Source organism: Cornus florida, unplaced genomic scaffold (genome assembly GCF_030987335.1).
Source record: "Cornus florida cultivar Cherokee Brave unplaced genomic scaffold, ASM3098733v1 CherokeeBrave_3.0.0_Hap2_Chr04, whole genome shotgun sequence".
NCBI classification, from domain to species: Eukaryota; Viridiplantae; Streptophyta; class Magnoliopsida; order Cornales; family Cornaceae; genus Cornus; species Cornus florida.
In genome coordinates this window covers 28,058,833-28,078,587 of record NW_026775574.1, presented here as the reverse complement: position 1 = coordinate 28,078,587, position 19,755 = coordinate 28,058,833, and the positions used below count along the sequence as shown (strand labels likewise).

At 33.6% G+C, this 19,755-nt stretch overlaps 2 protein-coding genes and 1 long non-coding RNA gene across 5 annotated transcripts; 2 read left to right on the top strand and 1 right to left on the bottom strand.

The window, feature by feature from the left end:
• The first annotated feature begins 3,421 nt into the window (after positions 1-3,421).
• Positions 3,422-4,585, top strand: LOC132302215 (uncharacterized). Its single transcript, XR_009480774.1, has 2 exons — positions 3,422-3,974; positions 4,088-4,585. It is a non-coding gene; the product is annotated as an uncharacterized LOC132302215 (long non-coding RNA).
• Positions 4,586-8,486: 3,901 nt separating this feature from the next.
• Positions 8,487-9,815, top strand: LOC132303058 (uncharacterized). The gene has a single exon (XM_059800129.1). The coding sequence runs from the start codon at positions 8,682-8,684 to the stop codon at positions 9,543-9,545; it is 864 nt and encodes a 287-aa protein (XP_059656112.1). The 5' UTR covers positions 8,487-8,681; the 3' UTR covers positions 9,546-9,815.
• Positions 9,816-12,357: 2,542 nt separating this feature from the next.
• Positions 12,358-18,441, bottom strand: LOC132303057 (AMSH-like ubiquitin thioesterase 2). Of its 3 annotated transcripts, none has more exons than XM_059800126.1 (9): positions 18,366-18,441; positions 18,187-18,247; positions 16,237-16,499; positions 15,927-16,016; positions 14,477-14,539; positions 14,283-14,357; positions 13,834-13,896; positions 13,252-13,304; positions 12,358-12,776 (listed from the first exon to the last, which is right to left on the bottom strand). In XM_059800126.1, exons 3-9 carry the CDS (start codon positions 16,432-16,434, stop codon positions 12,602-12,604), a joined length of 717 nt encoding a protein of 238 aa, XP_059656109.1. In that variant the 5' UTR covers positions 16,435-16,499; positions 18,187-18,247; positions 18,366-18,441; the 3' UTR covers positions 12,358-12,601. The 3 variants fall into 3 exon arrangements, with proteins under 3 accessions (XP_059656109.1, XP_059656108.1, XP_059656111.1); XM_059800125.1 differs by lacking the exon at positions 18,366-18,441 and adding an exon at positions 16,786-16,893 and having other exon boundaries at positions 18,187-18,359; XM_059800128.1 differs by lacking the exons at positions 15,927-16,016; positions 18,366-18,441 and having other exon boundaries at positions 18,187-18,359.
• Between the last annotated feature and the right edge of the window lie 1,314 nt (positions 18,442-19,755).

The window sequence follows — 19,755 nt, the reverse complement described above, 5'->3', positions numbered from 1 at the left end:
CAGTAACTTACTATTCATGAACAGTCAACAGATGCCTCAAAAGTCAAAAAGTTACTTTTCCAAAGCTAGAAATCACGCTGAAGAATCTCCAAACACTGGCAAAGCTCGGTTATAAATGCAGAGGCCAATCCCTTTGGAAGGCAGGCTTCATTCCATATTTATTTTTTAATAACATTTATTAACTCCAACACTTAAAATTCAGTTATTAAAATTTTTAATACTTAATTTTCAGTATTCAGTTTTATCAAACAGAACATTAGTATTATAAAGTACTGATTTTAAAAAAAAAAATTATATACTTACAAAATTTTACTTTTGCCCACTACTAAAATTACAAAAAAAAAAAAAAAAAAAAAAAAAAAAAAAAAAAAAAACCCACTATTTTCCTCCCTCGCATAAATTTCTAACTGTGTCCCACTTAGTACAATGATAAATTCTCACGTAAATCATATTTTTTTTTCAAGTAATAACTCTTTAACCAATGATTATTAATGTTCCAATTTTTTTATCAACAAAATTGATATCTAGAATTCAAAAAAAAAAAAAATAACAAAACAAAACAATCACCAAGTATAATCACTCCCCTGAGCATAAAAAATGTCAACCTTTCCAATTTAGCAACCACAAAATAAATATCCCAATTGAAAAGTCGATGTACTTATATATATATATATTTGAATCCTCTTTTTTTTTTTTTTAGTACTTCTTTTGTTTTTTTTTTTTTTTTTTTTTTTTTTTTTTTTTTTTTTTTGTCGGGGGTTGACAAAAGAGATGATTTCTTCCATAAAAATATTTTTTGGTTTTGTTCCTGTCAAAAGAGATAATTTTTTTAATAGGTTTTTTTTTTTTTTTTGGTTCTGGGAAAATAATCATTATACTTTTTTTTTTTTTTTTTGTCTTGTCAAAAGAGACCTAAAATATTAAAGATTAGAGATAAAGAGAGGAAATCTGAAAGAGTAATTCTATCATTTTAAAAATAATAATTATTTACTTATAAAATTAGGGTTAAAATTATTATTTCTTTTAAGATCAGAGTACAAATGTTAAAAAAGGGAGAGCCGAATATGGCCTTCCTTTATCATTAGTTGGTCAATGTAAAATAATGTTAAATCTGGGAAAATAAATGTTGAGTATTGTTATGTCAACTAGAGCTATATTGTTTTTTTTGTTTTTCTTTCTTTTTTTCCTTGTTGGATTCTTCCATGGTGTCCGTTAGAAGAATGAAAGTTATTAAATAATCATTTGCACCCACAAAAAAATGTTATGATTTACTTTTTATAAATTTAATATAAGAATGTTAAATTGGTAATGTTATAAAAAATATATAATGACTTTTTAATTGGAACATTTTATTTTGTGACATTATAAAATAATGGATGATATATTAATGGAGTACAATTAGAGAAAAGTGAAGTGTGAATATGACCTCCCATAATAAAAATATATATGTATATATATATTTAGATTTGGGTAAATTATACAAACCTCCCATATGGCTTGTCATAATTATAGGAATTTTCCCTATGGTTTGGAAAATTATTTGAATCTCTCCTACAAATAAAACTAACTTATACAGACCTCCCTTTCTATTGACGGATTGTCAAATGCACTAACAGATTTATTTAATTTACTGAAATACCTTCAAGTTGATATTGTAAATGACTGTAGTACCATCTGTATATGTAAGAGAGATGAGATTGACGAAAGGTAATATAGAAATTCCAATTTATTTAGTACGTGATATCAGCAAAATCCATCATTGACTTGCGTTGATCGTAACAGAAGGGAGGTTCATTAACTTGCGTTGATCGTAACAGAAGGGAGGTCCATGTAGGTTAATTTCATTCTTAAGAGAGATTCGAGTAATTTTTCAAACTATATGAAATGTGTTTGTAATTATGTCGAATCATAGAGGAAGTCCGTATAATTTATCCATTTTTTTGCAAGGCAAGAAATATTTCACTAACACACCCAATAGTTAACCACTTTACCACTTAACTATCAATACCATATTATGAGCTTATTCGGTATGCGTTTTGTTTTTGACATTTTTGTTTTTGTCAACTACTGTAGCAGTTCTAGTGAATAGTAGAAAAAATATGTTTTTATAAAAAATGTAATAAAATTTGATATGGTTGTGGATTCAATTGGCGGCCACTTTTAAGGATTTGAAAGTTTCTTATTAATTATTTATTATTTGACGGGTCAAGAACAGTGTCTATGGTTGTGTTTTAATACATAAACATTTATGTGGTATATTAATTTCTTCTATTTATAAACATTGAATTTGTCAACAACATTACATTGGATGTAACATTGAACACAATTTGGTGAGGTTGACGTTGACAATGTCCGCCTATATGACTCCGATTCCATTCTCTGTGTACTTGCCTAACGGTGAAGCTGCTACACTTCCATAGTATGCAAAAATAGTTCAATTAAGTTTAATCCTATTATGGCATATATATACATATAATAATAATAATAATAATAATAATAAACAAGAATCATAGATTAAGAAGCATTTGTTTTTTCATAGAGTTAGACCGATTTTAAACAATAGACCCATTATATAAAATAATGGTTTTCTCATCACACGGGAGTGATTCTTTATTGAATCGTGTTAATTAAGCCAAAATGGGACCCAGTCGTGTACAACTATCTTAAGCGCAAATCGATCTGGCAAAGAATTTTATATATATATTAGATAAATTTTACATACATACTTTAAAGTTTGTTTATATTTTTACATAAACCATTTTATGTTTCATAATTCTCACTTACCCCTCATACAGTGATTATTTTTTTTTTTTTGTCATGAAATGTTTGTTATCATTTCAGGCATTTCATTTGAATATTTACCATTACCACCAAGATTTGCACCAACGGCTGCTCGCACCTAGGGTTTTGCCACGACGGCTGGGTATAGGTCACGCACTTCAACGCCATTTATTTTTGGGACTAGTTGATTCGACAGATGAGTTGTTACACACTCCTTAATGGATTTCGACTACTATGACTACCATTCCGTTGTCTTAATCGACCAACACCCTTTGTGGGTTCTAGGCTAGCGCGTAACCCGACTTCAGAATGACAGTCGCTAACAAGGCAGATAAGAGGAATTACAGAAAAGGTAAGTAAGATTATGAAACGTAAAGAAATTTAATGTGAGATATTGACAAACTTTAAAGCAGATAAATAAAATTTAAGGTCAAGTGTAGAAAACACTCCCGAAGTATGCATACAGTGCATATTATACCCCTCCCGTGCAAAAAACACCCTTGAACTATGACATTTGTGCAAATAGGTCCTCTTTATACATTTAGAATAAAATTGGACTAAAATGCCCTTACTGACATATTTTATAAAGTATATAAAAAATAATAATATGATGTAAAATGACTAAAAAGTACCCAAAATTCATCTTTTTCAACTCGAGAAAAAAAATTCCCCTACCGGCACATCAAGACCCACCGGCGAAGCTTCACCATCATCCACGTACGAGCACTTTCGGTTCAGATTCATCCTTGGTCCCCGTTGAACTCACCATCATCCACGTACAGACCCACCATATGTAATAGCCAACCTTGTGATATATCTGGATTTTGGGGGATTCTTCCATAATTCCATTCATGCCAATAGCAGATGTGGTAATTGACTAAGCTTCTGGTTATGAGGTCCCCTCCTGCATTTGACTTATAAGGAAAGTCATCACAAATACAATAGTCAGTGGAATGGCATTTGTGTGCGTGATGTTAGCCGGATGAAGTAAGACAGGCTCCCTTCACGAGCTAGTCTAATCAACGAGACGGGCGCCCCTTTACTCCATTACTGGCCAAGATGGTTTTGAAATCTTCTGTCTTTCAAGGATCGCCACGGTCGTGACACGAATTTTGACCATGCGTCAGACCCATTTCCTCGTCGGTAAATTCATAGCTCACCGGCGTCAATCATCTTTGCGACCCTATTGGACGGTGAGATCATCCCCATCTTTGCGACCTTAATCCATCTTCTTCCCCAAATTCATCTTCTTCCCATATATGTATATATATACATGACCGTATCCGTATGTATGTGTGAAAATTAGGGCTTGCAGTTTGTAGACCGCCTCCGGGAACTGCGCCGCCATGCTGTACACCACGAACCAGCCACCGTCTGTGCCAGAACCGTCGCCGCCGCCAGTACCTTCGGCGGCGCCATAACTCGCCGTCGTTGTTCCACCATCTTCCTTGTAGCCCGTTGATCTCCATCATGCTTGCTGTCGTTGCTCGTCGAAAATTGTTAATGAAACCCATCGAGAATTTTTTGGTGTTCTACAACAGCCATTACAATGGCCTTTTAGAAAGGTGTAAGAGAAAAAGGATGTTTGGTTAAAGGTACTTCCTTATCCTAAACTAGTTTGAGATTGAAGGAGTTCAAAGTTTGGTATGGGCATTTTTGGAAGAGTAAAAGGATAAAATTGACATTATAGTACTAATTTATATCAAATTTTTTTATTGATGGGATGTTTTCGCATAATGTGAAAAGAATATGGGTGTTTTTTGTACACCTTTTCAAATAAGGGATAAAAGAGCTACGAAAAATATACTTTAAAGGTGTTTTTTGCACTTATCCCTACAATTTACCCGTTTTTTTGTTTATAATAATTATATTTCTTCATTTGCACATGAATTAAGGTTCCAAATTAGAAAATTTTGATGGAGTTTGGCATCAAGAACGGAACCAGTTGCACTTGCAACCACATTAGCAAAGACATCAGTGATGTCAAATCTTTAACAAATTTCATTGTCATGTGGAAATTAGTTTATGATTAAACTAAAGATTCAATCTCATGCGTTCATCTCTGTTAAATATTGGCCAAAGTTGGTAGAGGTCTGCTTCCAAAATGGTCCTTTCAATAGATCAACTACCATAGCCGCCGCAATTGTGATATGCCGAACAAATACTATCACATAATAAGATTTAGTTAAAGTCGTTGTACCATTGATATAAAAATCACATAATATGATTTGGATACAAGTCAAGTCATAGAGGGTTGAAGTTGATTGTTTTGATCTTACCATTGACAAATGAAAATCGAATTTAAGGTTTTAGTAACTTCATTACCTGCGCCTAGTTATATCACCCACCTATGTGTGTGTGTGGGGGGTTGGAAGTTAGGTATATTCCCCAAGACTAATTTTTTATTTTTTATTTTATATATTTTTTTATTTTTACCGGGTACTAGTTTGAGCACATGCTTCTACCTTGAATTATCTCATCTTACTCTCTATATTCTATTTTTTATGAGATATTTAATTTCACCTCATTTGATTTTTAATTAATTATTTTTAGGGATTATTACATGTAAATAGTATTAATGGCGATATTTACTATTTGATGGAGTCAAAGTCTTATCATTTCGAAAAAGTATAGTTAACCAAAATGCTGACGTGGACATAAAAAAACAATGTACACTCTCATAGATGTACCACTTTTAGGCACATAGGTACCACTTTTTGTGTAATAAGTATCACTTTTTTGAGCAGCACAAAAAGTGGTACCGGATGACAAAAAGCGGTATCTACATGCAAAAAAAATACAAAAAGCGATACCTATATGCCTAAATGTGGTACTTTTGTAAGGGTAACAATGTTTTTTCATCTCTTCATTTTTTTTTAAATTATGAGATTTTGACTCGATCAAATGACAAATATAGTCATTAGCACCATTTATATGTAATAATCCTTTTTGTTTTAAGGCAATATAATTGTATTGTATTGCAGCACATCCACATTAGACCCACCCATATGAACTATAATAATTGCACTTAATGCTCTCTGCTATCATTTTGTAACACATAACTCCTCTTCTCAATTATGTTTTTGGCATATAACTCTACTAAGCTACAAAAAATTGCACCTAATCCCTTATCGTTGAGGTAAAATGACCATATTGCCTATTTCAATATAGTTTCTTTTTATTACATATTTTTTTATATATATAAAAAAATTATTGACAATAAGGACATTTTACTCATTATTTAACAGACGACTAATAATAAGGTTATTGGTCAAGCCGAATGTGAGTTGAGAGTTTAAATGATACAAGTGATTTGTAGGCAAATTGTATACATCTATTATAAATCTGACATAGCAGAAGTTAGGTTTGTTAACAATGAACGATAAACTATTTTGAATTCATAAAATAAGAGATAAATTTAGAGAAAATCTAATACTATATTGATAATTGAATGATTAAATACTAATTATGTGTTTTCCATTGCACGTATTTATAATAAAAGAAATCCTAAACACTATAAGAAAACTAATACAATAAAGAAACTTAATAGTAAAAGGAACATATAGCACTAAAAATAAGGCTAAATTTCTGAAGAAAAAAAAATATTAATAAGCCTAATCATTAAAAATTACTAAATCTAAAATTTGAGATTAATCTAACTTCGTTTAAGCTTTGAACAAAAATTTCAAAATAATCAACAACCCTTTTATAAAACAGGAAAACAAGATTTCGAAGCCTTAAACCAAAGTTTTTAACCAAAAACCAACATGGCTCACAAGTTAAAGATAGTAAGTTTTTCTGAATAAGTTGTTTTCACCAAAAAAAAAAAAAAAATAACTTGTCATGATCTAGAACAATCATAATTCTAAGTAAAAATTTAAATAAAAATAAAATATTTACTTATATATAGAGATGTGATTGACCGTCATCATATAATTCCGAAGTATACAAAAATTTCATTATCTAAGGTAGCAAGTTGGTGGGTTTTAGGAAGTGGATTATGTGCCACAAATCATATATAGTCAAAGAAGTTGAGTGCAATTAAGGTTTTTAAATATTAAGAATTATTCAGTAGGTTATTCAGTACGTGAATGATTGTAGACACGCCATGCCATTAAAAGAATAAAAATTATATATATAATAGTAATATATATATATATATATCATAACATGGCATCACTGATGAGATTGTATAACAGAGTTGCTGACCTTTGAGTCCAGAATTTTCATTGAAGCTCAAACCTCCTCCACCAGAAGGCGACTTTTCCTTCGTTTTATTTTTAAAATTTTGCTTTTATCTTTTACCTTTTGAAATGTATTATTAAAGACAAAAGTCATCCATTACGTGTTCAGATATAGCTCACGCGCGTGTCTAAATCAGACCACGCGGACAAATTATCAAAGCGAGTGAGGACTCGTCAATGTACCGAATTTCACAACTACTTCAGAAGTTTCTAAGAACTACAAGTCGTTCATACACAGGCAACCAGGCTTGAATGATTACTGTAGAGTCAACTTTTTAAACATCATGCATTTTTAATCTGATGTCCAAATTATCCAATCTTCAAGCTAATTAGATTATTTTTATTATTAACTTACTATACTATTGAAACATCTGCAAAAATAATAATAAAATAAATAAGATGTTATTTTCAAGATATACTTCCATATTCTGCATTAAACGTGTCTTTAACAAAATAAGTGACATAATTGCTCTCAAAACTGTGGTGTATTGGTGGTATTTTTGGACAATTGTAAAATGCAGTAATTTTTAAGAACAATTGTGCTATTTTTTTTTTTCTTTAAAATAAATCAGCATATGTAGTGTGCCAATTTTTTTTTTTTTGAATTTTTTTTTTTTTTTTAACAATGTTACTTGCTAATTTCCCAAACCCCCATATAAAATCGAAGAGTTGACATTAAGAGATGTATAACATCCTTGTTGTACAATAATAATTAATGACTCACATTAAAACTTACAATATTATGTATTGATGTAAATTTCAATCACAACTCTTGATTATTATACATCAAAAGATTTTGATTTGTTACTAACAAGATTTTTATCTCTTTGATGCAATGAATAAATTCAAATATCAGTCTTATTCATTTCATTAAAGAAATAAAAATGCATTAAGTGATTTTGAAGTCGGGTTAAAAATTATTTTCTCTAATATAAAAAAAATAAGAAATAAGAAATGCTACTATAATTTAGTGAAATGTATGAATCACTAATTTCTTAAACATTATATCAAGTTCAATAAACCGTCATGTCATAAACTAATTTAGACTCAAGTTAAATTATTCATTTTCTTCAATTAAAGTACAATCCAAATTTAGTAATATTATGTCAGATTGCATGAAATTAGTATATTTTGAAATTAAAATTTGTGAATATTTAGTTCAAAGTTTAAACTATTTTTTCTTCACTCTAATCTAAAACGACTCGTATTTGTAATATAATAATAAAATAATAATAATAATGATAAGAACAGTAATAAAAAAGTGAATATTTTTGGACTGAGGTCTGATTCGTCTGAAAAAAAAAAAAAAAAAAAAAAAAAAAAAAAGAAAAAGTGGGGGGGGGGGGGGGGGGGTGGCCAAAATTGCACGTATACAGTCTGTCTTAAAAGAGAAATTGAATAATGTTTTCTTCTCTCCCAAACAAACAACCACTATAAATAAATTCTTTGGAGACAGTAAATGTTGAAAATGTAACCAAACACAATCTTTACAGTAATTTCTATTTCTCTCTCCGTCCGTCATTGCTGACCAACCACTCGTATTAAAACCCCATACAAATCAAACACCTCCAAACCATTCACTTTTTATAGCCCCTCAACATTACGCTTCCTTCCTCCATTGCAAAAACAACAACATCTAGAGAGAGAAACACAGAAATGCAGACGGCTCCCTCCCTCTCCGCGTCTCTTGGAGACCAATTTGCACAAACCGCCGCCGAAGTTACCGAATCGCTCAGCGGCAAGCTCGAATTGGACGATTCTAACAGTAATCAAATGGAAGATAGAGTTGACGGCGAATTTGAATTTGAAGCTGGAAAGGAGGATGACGAAGAAGAAGAAGACAACGAGGATTTCTCGTTTGTGTTTAACGACGCTAATAAATCGCCGATTTCGCCCGACGATGCGTTTCAGGACGGTCAGATCCGGCCGGTTTTTCCTTTGTTCGACCGACAACTACTCGCTGGAGACGATTCGGTGCCTTCCGAGAAGGATTTGCCGCTTCGACCTCAGGTGAGGAAGGTCTTCATCGAAGCGCCGACGGAAACCGAGGAAACAGAGACAGAAGCCACCGGTCCGTACTGCGCTTGGTCCAAAAAGGCCGTCGAGGCGTCGCCGGAGTCGTGCAAGAAGAGCAGTTCCACCGGATTCTCCAAGCTCTGGAGGTTCCGAGATCTATACAGTCGGAGCAACAGCGACGGCAGGGACGCGTTCGTGTTCTTGAACGGCTCACCGACCACGAGCGCAAAGAAAGAGGACAAAGTTGAGAAGACGGAATCGTCGTTGTCGGAGAAGAAGAAGCCCGCCGTCGAGGTTAAGGTTAACGTTAACGCCGGCGGAAGCAAAGCGAAGGCGAAGAAGGCAGAGAAGGTTGAGAAGTCGTCGTTGTCGGCTCATTACGCGAGGAACAGAGCCTTGAAGGAGGAGGATCGACGACGATCGTACCTTCCGTACCGGCCGGAGCTCGTCGGATTCTTCACGAATGTGAACGGTGGTCTGAGCAGGAACGTACACCCGTTCTAAGCACAGTTCCATCCATTTTCTTTTTGTGTAGTACCTTTTTTTTCTTTTTCTTTTTGGGGGGTCAAATTATTTTATTTATTTTTAAATGTATTTACACTTGTATGGATAAACATCGCTTGGCTGGAGACACTAGAAAGGTTAATTTGGGTTTTGATTTCTCCTAGTTTAGGGTTCTTAATTAAATACGATGAAGCTCTGTAAATTTAATAGCTATAGTTTGATTGATCTTGATTGCATTTTTTAATAATTAAATGATCAAACTTTGTCTCATGCGTTGGAACTTGGAACACTGTATTGGAGATATTTTTTATGGTATTATATACATTTTTATTTTCTTATCATCAAATATGGACTCCCGAATCATATTCTGATTCTCTAGACCGATGTAATAATTTTTCATCAACCACCTTAAATTGATTATATAATTGTGAAAAACAATTATTCATTTACGCAATTATGAATTAAAAAAATTTATTAGTTTCTTAAAATAGTAACCACAAGAGTATACGATTTGTATTAAATTAATTTATTAAGTGACAAATAGATCACGACATGAGAAAATAAAATCAGTTTATCAAATATTAAATAAACGATGTCGATTTAATAATTTCTTCCTTTTCCGTTGACTGTCTTTTTTTCCGGTTTTATTCATGATTTGTTGCAAATAATTTGGACCCCAATCTTTTCCATTTTCGGAATTTTAGTATTGGATGGAATCTTTGTGCCATAGTTGTGGCTTGGTTGCCTTGACATGTGGCTGTTTTTCATTGGTTGATAATTTGTACATGTGTCCAATTTTGATTGGTTTGGACTTTTTGCTACTTGTGCACGGGATAAGAGATCCTAATACGGGAGGGGATCCGGAATACGCTTATTATTTAAAATTCGTTTTGGGCCTGGATATCTGTTTTGGTGACTAGGATGAGCTGGCCATAAATAAAATCTTGCTGCTTAGAACATATCTTCTCCACATAACAAAACTCCAAATTCTAAGATAAGAACCAAATATGAATATGATGCATGCAAAACAAATAGGTTTCTGTTTTTCAAATCATCTATAAGATAGTATACAATATTGAAAAATCTCTAATGGATAAGCTGCCACCATATCAGCTACTTATATCAGCTATATAGGAAAGTGTAGATACTTCTAACAGATTTATCCATATTAAATGCACTCTGAATATGTTTACTTTACATGGATACTTTCAAAAAACACCGTGTATGATATTTCTTAAGACACTGTGTATGATATTTCTTAAGACACTGTGTATGATATTGATACTCATTATTTAAGGGTGCACACGGTCTGATTTAAACCTGATTGAGATTATTTTTGAGATCAAATCATTTATAATTGTTCCACTATTTTTGAAATCAGACCGAATCATAATACTTATAGAACCAAACCGAACCAAACCACGAAAAAACATCGACAGGGAACCAACAATTCAGTATATATATTTATATATATATTTTCTGATACAATTTAACAAACACTACTCTTCCACTTTAGTGTTTAAAGAACCAATAGTCTCCTGTGATCCCTAATGGTTATGCTTTATTTTTGCACCATGTGATCTCTAATTGTGTAGTTTTTTATTGTTCGGTAATTTTCATATGATATTTTTCTTATTATGGCCCATCATTTCGTTTTATTTCTCTCTTTGCTAGCTTTCATCATGGCCTGAAAAAAGTAAAAAGAATATATCTAGCCAAAACTATAAATTATATATATATATATATATATATAAGTTATATAATGGTTCAATCTGGGTTGGGCTGGTCAGGACCCCAAACCAGGACCAGACCGTAAAATTACGGTTTCATAATTTTGAGCCCAAAACAGGACCAATTCACTCTGCAACTAGTCCAAACCGTCCAGTTCAGTTCGGTCTGGTCCAGTTAGCAAATTTTTTGAATAGCCCTACTCATACCTAACACTTAGAGGGAATTACCTAATCGAATAATATTTAATTGGTTATTTATACCAACTACAACTAAGTGGAGGGTTCAATTTCCTTATTTATTGCATAATTGACCAATTAAAAAAGTAAGTCTAGCAATTCAATGCAACTATTTGGTGTAACAATCATTTTTTATTTCTTAAATATATATCTATAATTTATATTTTTCTACCACATATATATATTTTTAATTTCTAATACGTATCCAATACTTATTAAATATTTCAATTGTGTATCTGACATTCTTTTAGACACTTAATAATATATTTTTAACAAGTTTGTATATTAAAATATTTTTTTAACAATAATAACATAGTATAATTGTTAAAAAAACAGTTCAAATTTATTAATTGATGACTAGAGATGTTTGTCTTATATGTTATGAAACAAACTTCTATTACATTTAGATTCAGAACATTTTTAAGAAATTGACAAAAAAAATTAATATTTTTATATACTAAAAATAAATTTTTTAAATTTTTTTATTGTCAGTGTTCTGTCATACCCATATTTTGCTTCTTTTTTTATTATTATTATTATTTTTAATCTGTTGTATCACTACGCGTATTGTGTCATATTCGTATCTCGTATTCTTATTATTATTTTTATATATATTAAGATGGTGGTGTTAGACCTTTTAAAATACCTTATAATTCACCACCGAGCACCTGCAATCCCTCCGTCTTAAATGCACCGGACAATTACTAAAAAAAAAAATTATCTGAGGGTGACCCCGATGGTGATATCTTCAAATCCCATCTATAGGGACAAAATGAATGCATGCAAGTGTTACCCCTTGGGAAACAGTGGATGCTAAGATGGACGTTTTAAAACAGACTCCAAGCTATTTACTCTCTCCTCAAACCATTTATTTGAACAATATATACAATTTCTCAGTGTAGTTCAAAGTTTATGAAAAATATACATATCTGCTAAAACATTACTGTATTTCTTTCATAAAGGATGATACATCAAAACCGTTCCTGTTGTGAGGGATGTCGACTAAGGTTATTTGTCTGTTCAACCACAAACATTAGTACGTTGAACATGTATATTGTACACACCTGAACTTGTACACACACCATTCCATCAACGCAGGTCGCATATTTCTAACCTCAGATTTGGATTTATGTAGACATTGGAGCAGCTCTCGTATATGGAACTCCCATCGATCAGTTCTCGGTGAGGATGAAATCCATCCTCCTGGCACTGGCTTAGGATACTCATCCCACCAGGGTCAGATATCCTGAATATTCCATAGCTCCTGGGACATACCAATAACAACAAATAAACTTCTGCAAGTGGAACTCAGTGGTCATTCACCTGGAAACCGCGCGCATATTAATCATGCATTGCCAGTTTTATCATGCAGCTTCACATTTTGTGATTTCTTTTAGCAAAGGTAACTGTTCAATTCTTGTGTTGTGACCCTATGAGAAAATTGGGTTAATCTAAATTTCCGAATGGAACTTCATTTTTATAATTTCCAGTTACCTATCTCGTGTAAATCTTACTTGGTGCATACAAATTGAGAATTTAAGGCCAAGAACAGTATTTCAGTATGAATTGGTATATTATTTATCTAGAATAGATAGTTGAACCTACCTCTTGCGTGGATACTCTTGCGTTCAAAGAGAAACCCGGGGAGAGGAAGAACAAAAAAAAAAAGTAATGTTGTGCAAAGCATTACTGGTTTAAAATTCAATAAAACCACCAATGAGTCATGCAGGAAAACACACCTTGAGTTATCAGTTGGAGCCATAACAATTGCAACAGCCTCGGGTACCATTACCTGAAAAAATGGAAGTGAACAAGGTTTCTTAATCAAGAGCATAAGAGGAAAGAAAACACGATATGTTGCACACAAATCTTCTAGAGGCACAAAATCTAGTGGATGATGACGAGCATTAGTTGGAAATGTATATAGCTGATAACAAAACAAAGGATACGTTTACCCCATGTAATTAAACAAGTATTCATAGACCAATTATAAGGGCAGATTATGTAGCCGCTGAGAATGATGGTAGAAAATTGCTATCACTTTTCCAAACATGAATAGTTGACATTCCATCAAATTGCTAATTGTTGCATCAAAATACACAATGCAAAAATACAAGCTTGCTTAGCAGGAGCACTTTTACAGATTTCTCATTTTTGTTTCCCACCATATGCATCCAAATGAGCTTCTGTTAAAGGTTTCTTTTACTTTCATAATAAATTGGCGTGCAAAAATTTATGTATTATAGCATGAGTAGCACACAATTGATGAAACATGAAGCTATTCAACACAAAGGACAGCCGCCAATAATAGAATCAGTTACCTGATATGAATATTGGGTGTGTAAATCTATTGATGACATGAAACAACTCTGAGAAGGATGTGTCTGAAGACAGAAACAAGAGATCAGATGTCAATAGTCAATACACACTCACAAACATATAGATTTATATAATATAATAGACGTCAGTGCTCTAAAAATATTTATTCATTCCAAACTAAACAATTTTTATCAATTGTAATTTGTTGTAGTTAAGTGCAAAGCTCTAAAAATATTCATTCATTCCAAACTCTGGAAGTACATTACTAGAATTTAATGCAGACAAAAGAATGGACAATGTTCTGCAAGACCAGAAGCAAGCTTCCAACCATCTTATCTATTCCTTCCTCTCCTCTTTTAAGATCGAGGGCATCATTGAAGCTGCTTTCAGATAAATTTTCAGAGAGAAGAAAAAATAAATAAATAAATAAATAGGAGCTGAAAATGCATACATGGATCCATCCAACAGGAAATAGGGATTGTTCATTTTGTATGGCAAATATCTCCTCCTCATTTAGGGCCTGACACTATCAACCAGTACAATTGAGTCAGTAACATGCAATACTATGAACTGACAAGGTAGAAAACGAATGCAGAAAATTCTAATAGCGAATCAAATTGAGTTTAATCAGCATCCAAGACTTACAGAACCAGATGTCGATTCTTGTTTAGGTATTATCAGAGTTGTAACATAGAAGGTCCCCTCTTTCTGGAGAAATAATGAAAATAAGTACAAATTCCAAGTCAGTATAATATTTTAATCAAGCTTCTTACGCTTTCCTAACACCATGGAGGATGGGGAAAAATGGGAGAAAGCACACTATACCAAGCTACAAAACAGGGGGAAATTTAAAAATGGAAACAATATTGGAACTTGTCCCTTAGTCTACAACATTATGCCGCAAATTACCGCCAATTGTCAATCAAGAGGCTTCATGTGGTACATCAAGACATTTAATGACCAGCAGGACAGAAATAGGCACCAACCAAATATTTTGACACTTGGTAGTGGATGAACCACTAGACAGTTTATATTAAGTAATTGAAATATTTGGAAGGGCTCAATGGTTTAAATGTTTAAAAAATTTAGAATATTAACAAAATAATATGGTACTAAGTTACTAACAGAATCGGGAGAGGCTCAACAAGCAAAACTCAAATTGGATAGGACTGAGCTCATTTTTATTGGATTGAGCAATGGCAGTATCCTTTTCTGGGATCATGTGAGTGGTTATGGAAATCAGTTTCATCTACTGAAATTAAGTAAATAAGTGTGATAATTGGGCCGAAGGGGTTAGTGAAGTAGTACTATATTTTATGTTTTAATTGCAAGGTTTGACTTCATGCAACATACAGCAAGAACTGAGTCTGAATTCGCACTTGCAGCAACAATCTCTATTGATTCTAGCCCAACTTTGCCTCAACAGATACCGCTCCCGTAACACTCCCTGATTAATTGAAAGCCCTGCTCCTCCCCCATAGATCCAACCTTCTGCACTAAACTTTAATCCTCCCCCATTGGATCCTACCTTCGGCATCATCTCAGTGCAGTAGAATATCAAGCTAGGCTCGCATGATCCTCCCACCTCTGCTTCTGGATCTCCTATTCCATCCACATTGGTGTTGTGTAATGAGATTTGTGACATGTTCTTGTTTTGGCAGGGTGGGGTTGGGAAGAAGGGAAGAGGTTGCAAGCATAATTTTAGTAATCTTTTAAGTGACCTAAACTTTTTACCATCCCAATGCAGCAAAAATTCAGGCCTAAATCTTAATCAGCTCGGCCACATGGAAGCACAATGGCACATATTACAATCTGATTGGACCAAATAAAAATTGGGAAAAGTTTTTGAATCTGGATATGATAGAATGAGAACCAGATTCAACCCTTCTCGTCCTGCCAAAACTATTTTTCGTGCACTTACTAGTAATTATAAATATATTACAACTATTTGCAGAGAAATATAAAAGCTGAGATTGTGTTACCATGAAACTACACCTTTAAGAGTTTTAGAAAGCATACATTAAACAATGCTATAATACGGAGTAAAATATTTCCTTTTGGTTCTAGAATGTAAGGGAAAAATCATGAAGCTTACAAGAAAAGCACCAAGAACCCCACAGGTCTCTAAATCATTGTTTGTGTTGTCTCTAGCAAGTTCAAGAAAATCATCCAACAGCCGTGCTGACTGGGAACAAAGAAAAAGCAATCATTTGAACATGAAGGCAAATACATATAAAAAAAAATCCAACTTTTAAAGCTCCTACAAAGAAAAGCATGGACTGAAAAACGATTGAAAACGAGATATGACTTAAGGAAGAAGAGAAGCATAGGATCACAATTGGAAAGCACGTGTACCATTACTGTGTTGCAGTATAAAAAAGAGAAGCCTATTCTTGAGTTCTTACTATATGTACATCTTTAAGGACTGTAGAAGCAGCCAACCCATCACCTAAAGAATTTGAACCACCAGGTCTTGAATCAGCATCGGTTATCCGTGAGACTTCTGCGACATGTGGTGCAACGTGTACACAAGAGATAGCAGGAGTAGTAGAAGACTGTGTGACTGAATGCACAAAAATCTGCCAATAACAGCTGACAGCCATGAAAGGGATTGATCGAAGGGACTGAAGATGGTAACTCCCAGAAGACTATGTTGCATGACAGAGAGCTGCTCAAACATGATTTTAAGTAGGAATATATATCAGCTTTTATCAATTACAGGAAGGTTATAAATGTAAAAAAAAAAAAGAAAAAAAATAGACAAATATTATGCTGCTGACCAAAGGGCCTCTAACCCAATGGTATGATCTCTCATCTCCAAAGGGGAAGATTGAGAGTTCAAATCACACTAGGGACATATCGTGGATAATGGGTGTGCGTGTTTATTTCAACTTCCACAATATATATGTGTGTGTGTGTGTGTGTGTGTGTGTGTGTATTACGCTTCTGACTACTTTTTTCTATCTGTTGTCATCGACATAGAAGCTGCTCAAAGATAACTTGGGTTGATCGAAGGGACTGAAGATGGTAGCTCCCAGAAGACTATGCTGCATGACAGAGAGCTGCTCAAACATGATTTTGAGTAGGAATATATATCAGCTTTTAGCAATTACAGGAAGGTTAAAAAAAAAAAAAAAAAAAAAGGACAAATATTATGCTTCTGACCAAAGGGCCTCTAACCCAATGGTATGATCTCTCATGCCAAAGGGGAAGATTGAGAGTTCAAGTCACACTAAGGACATATCGTGGATAATGGGTGTGTGTGTTTATTTCAACTTCCACAATATGTGTGTGTGTGTGTGTGTGTGTATTACGCTTCTGACTACTTTTTTCTATCTGTTGTCATCGACATAGAAGCTGCTCAAAGATAACTTGGGTTGAAGTAATTAAAAATGGATTTAACTAATTAAATATGAGATGATATGGCTTGTAATAGAATAGAATAGAAAAAGAAAATTCGTGCTATTAAATATGGGATAAAGGTAAGGACGATAACGATGATTTTATTATGCCTAGGCAACTTCTAGCATAATTTTTTAAGTAGCAAAGTTTTAGGATGATTGAGATTAGGTTGAACATGGGTTCCTCATGTGCAAAAATGGTAGCATATTGGTGTCCTTATATTCCTTTAGCATGTGTTCATAGCTCAATAATCCCTCTTTACAGGTAAGATCTACGTTACCCTCTGTTTTGTCCTCACTGCATATTTGAATAGAAAATATAGGAAAATTCCCCATCCATGAGTCTAGGTTGTTTTTTAATCTTGACTAGCAGATTCTCCCCCAAAAAAAAAAACAGAAAAAGAGTTTAGCACTTCAATGGTGGACCCCAATTCCACTAATTAAATTAGCAATAACAAAGATTTGACTTCTATGTTTTTTTTGCAGTACAAGCAAACCTCCAAATTCAATTTACAATATCCAAACAAGACCCTTTTCTTTTCTCTCTTATCTTTTCTTTCCTGCTTATCCTTACATGATCCTGATCCCTAGTTTGGACCTGAATACTTTGTTCCAAAAAGGGCTATTCGTGTTGATTCAGATGATAATAAGGCAATCAACAATCAATCATTAACCCAGAAAAAGTTAACAAACAAAGCCTGAAAAGTTTCAAAAATCCCAGAAACGAGCTGTACTAACAAGTTTAGAATGATCAAGAAAGTTGGAAGATATTCATATATATATATATATATATATATATATATATATTATCTCCATATATAGCTGCTTCTAACTGGGAATTTTAAGCAAACATGTTATAGGCAATCTGATAAGACAACAACAACTTATGAAGAGGGTTATGATCATGAAGAGCTTTTTAACAGACTTTGGTGAAGAGATTAAGAGACTTTGTACCTTCAATATTTATATGTATCGAGTGTTTTGTGGTGTTTCCTTTATGCTTCAACACTTTGACCTGATACTAAGCCAAAGAAAGTGAATTCATTATCAGCAGCGACTTTGATAGAAAATTAGGAAATATATGAAGAAGAGAGAGAGAGAGAGAGAGTTTGGCAAGTGGAGAAAACAAGCACTTTTTATTTCTCTAGTCTTCGTTTCAATCAACAAAAATGAGACGTTGATATCACAGAATTAAAAAAAGAAAAATAGAAGGCTGAAAAAAAGTGCACTTTCTATTTCTCTAGTCTACTCGTCTCTCTGGGTGGGTAGTTGGATTTTCAAAATTATTTTTCGATAAACAAATTACTATTGTCATCATCTTTTTTTTTTTTTTTTTTTTTTTTTTTTTTTTTTTTTTTTTTGCAAAAATAAGAATTATTTTTATGTTACATGAATTCTAAAAACGTACATGAAATGCAGTGTTAGATATATTTGTACAAAATTTTACACTTTTTCGCTCTCTACTTTTTCCCTCGCCTCCCTTTAACCCTTCACCCGCTGCCCTTCGTTCTCTCCTTTCTGATTGCTCCCCACTCCCTCCCATAAGAGTGGGGAGGTGCCGATCCTTACCACTCACCGCTTAATAAACTCAGCGTGGTGTAATAAGTTTGTTCGGTGGGTGAGTTTCACGTCGTTTTGCTATTGTTTTGCTGGATATGCTCTTGTTTGGCTGGTTTTCTGGCTCGATAGGGTGGATCTATTATTTTGTCTTCGGTTAAATTTATATCTATGTCAGGTTTTATTGTTCTCACCTTCTTGTGCAGGGTTGGGTAGTTTTTCCCCTGGTCGACGGCGCCTTGTGGATACAGCCTTGGAGTTATTGCCTTGATGATGGTCTGACCTAAGGATGGCAGTTTGACCCACCCTGCGATTACTCACCCCACCCCGTCCTGTTTTTGGTAGTTTTGGGGAACCGTTTTGCTTATTTAGGTGAGGATGATTTGATGCAATAAAAATCCGCGCGAGTTTGGTGCAGGGGCGGGGGAGGTCGCCCCGCACCGTTTAAATAGACAAATTACTTAAGTACCCTTATTCATTAATATATATATATCCTACTATATATTAATTACCCCATATAACAATATTAAAGTAACAAATGAATTTTATTAGAAATAAAATTGTAATGGTGAAGAATTGAAGATGAGGTTAGAAAAAAAAAAAAAAAAACAAATCCATTTCAACAATAATTAAATTATGGTCTTAAACGGGGCGGGGCGGGTACCCGCGGAGGTAAAAATGTTAAACGGTTACGGGGATGGAGTGGAAAGTTCTCCCGTTTTTGCGGTTTTTGGTAGGGACGGGAGTGGGGTTTTTAAACGGTTGCAGGGACAGGGGAGGGTACACTCGCCCAAACCCGCCCCCGTTGCCAACCTTAGCCTGACCTTTGGGTTACTCTCGTTGATGCTCTTCACACTTAGTGGTTTCCGCTATTGCGTGTTGGCTTGTTTCTCAACAAATCTGGAGCCTGTTATTTAGTTTTTCTTTGTTACTTTATGATTTGTTTGCCTCTGTTTGGCCATTTTT

Coding starts and splice junctions, on each gene's coding strand:
- LOC132303057 (XM_059800126.1), bottom strand. CDS start 16,434: ATGGCTGTCAGCTGTTATTGGCAGATTTTTGTGCATTCAGTCACACAG. Junction 16,017..16,236: donor TCCTTAAAGATGTACATATA/GTAAGAACTCAA, acceptor CTTTGTTCCCAG/TCAGCACGGCTGTTGGATGA. Junction 14,540..15,926: donor GGGTTCTTGGTGCTTTTCTT/GTAAGCTTCATG, acceptor TTATTTCTCCAG/AAAGAGGGGACCTTCTATGT.
- LOC132303058 (XM_059800129.1), top strand. CDS start 8,682: ATGCAGACGGCTCCCTCCCTCTCCGCGTCTCTTGGAGACCAATTTGCA.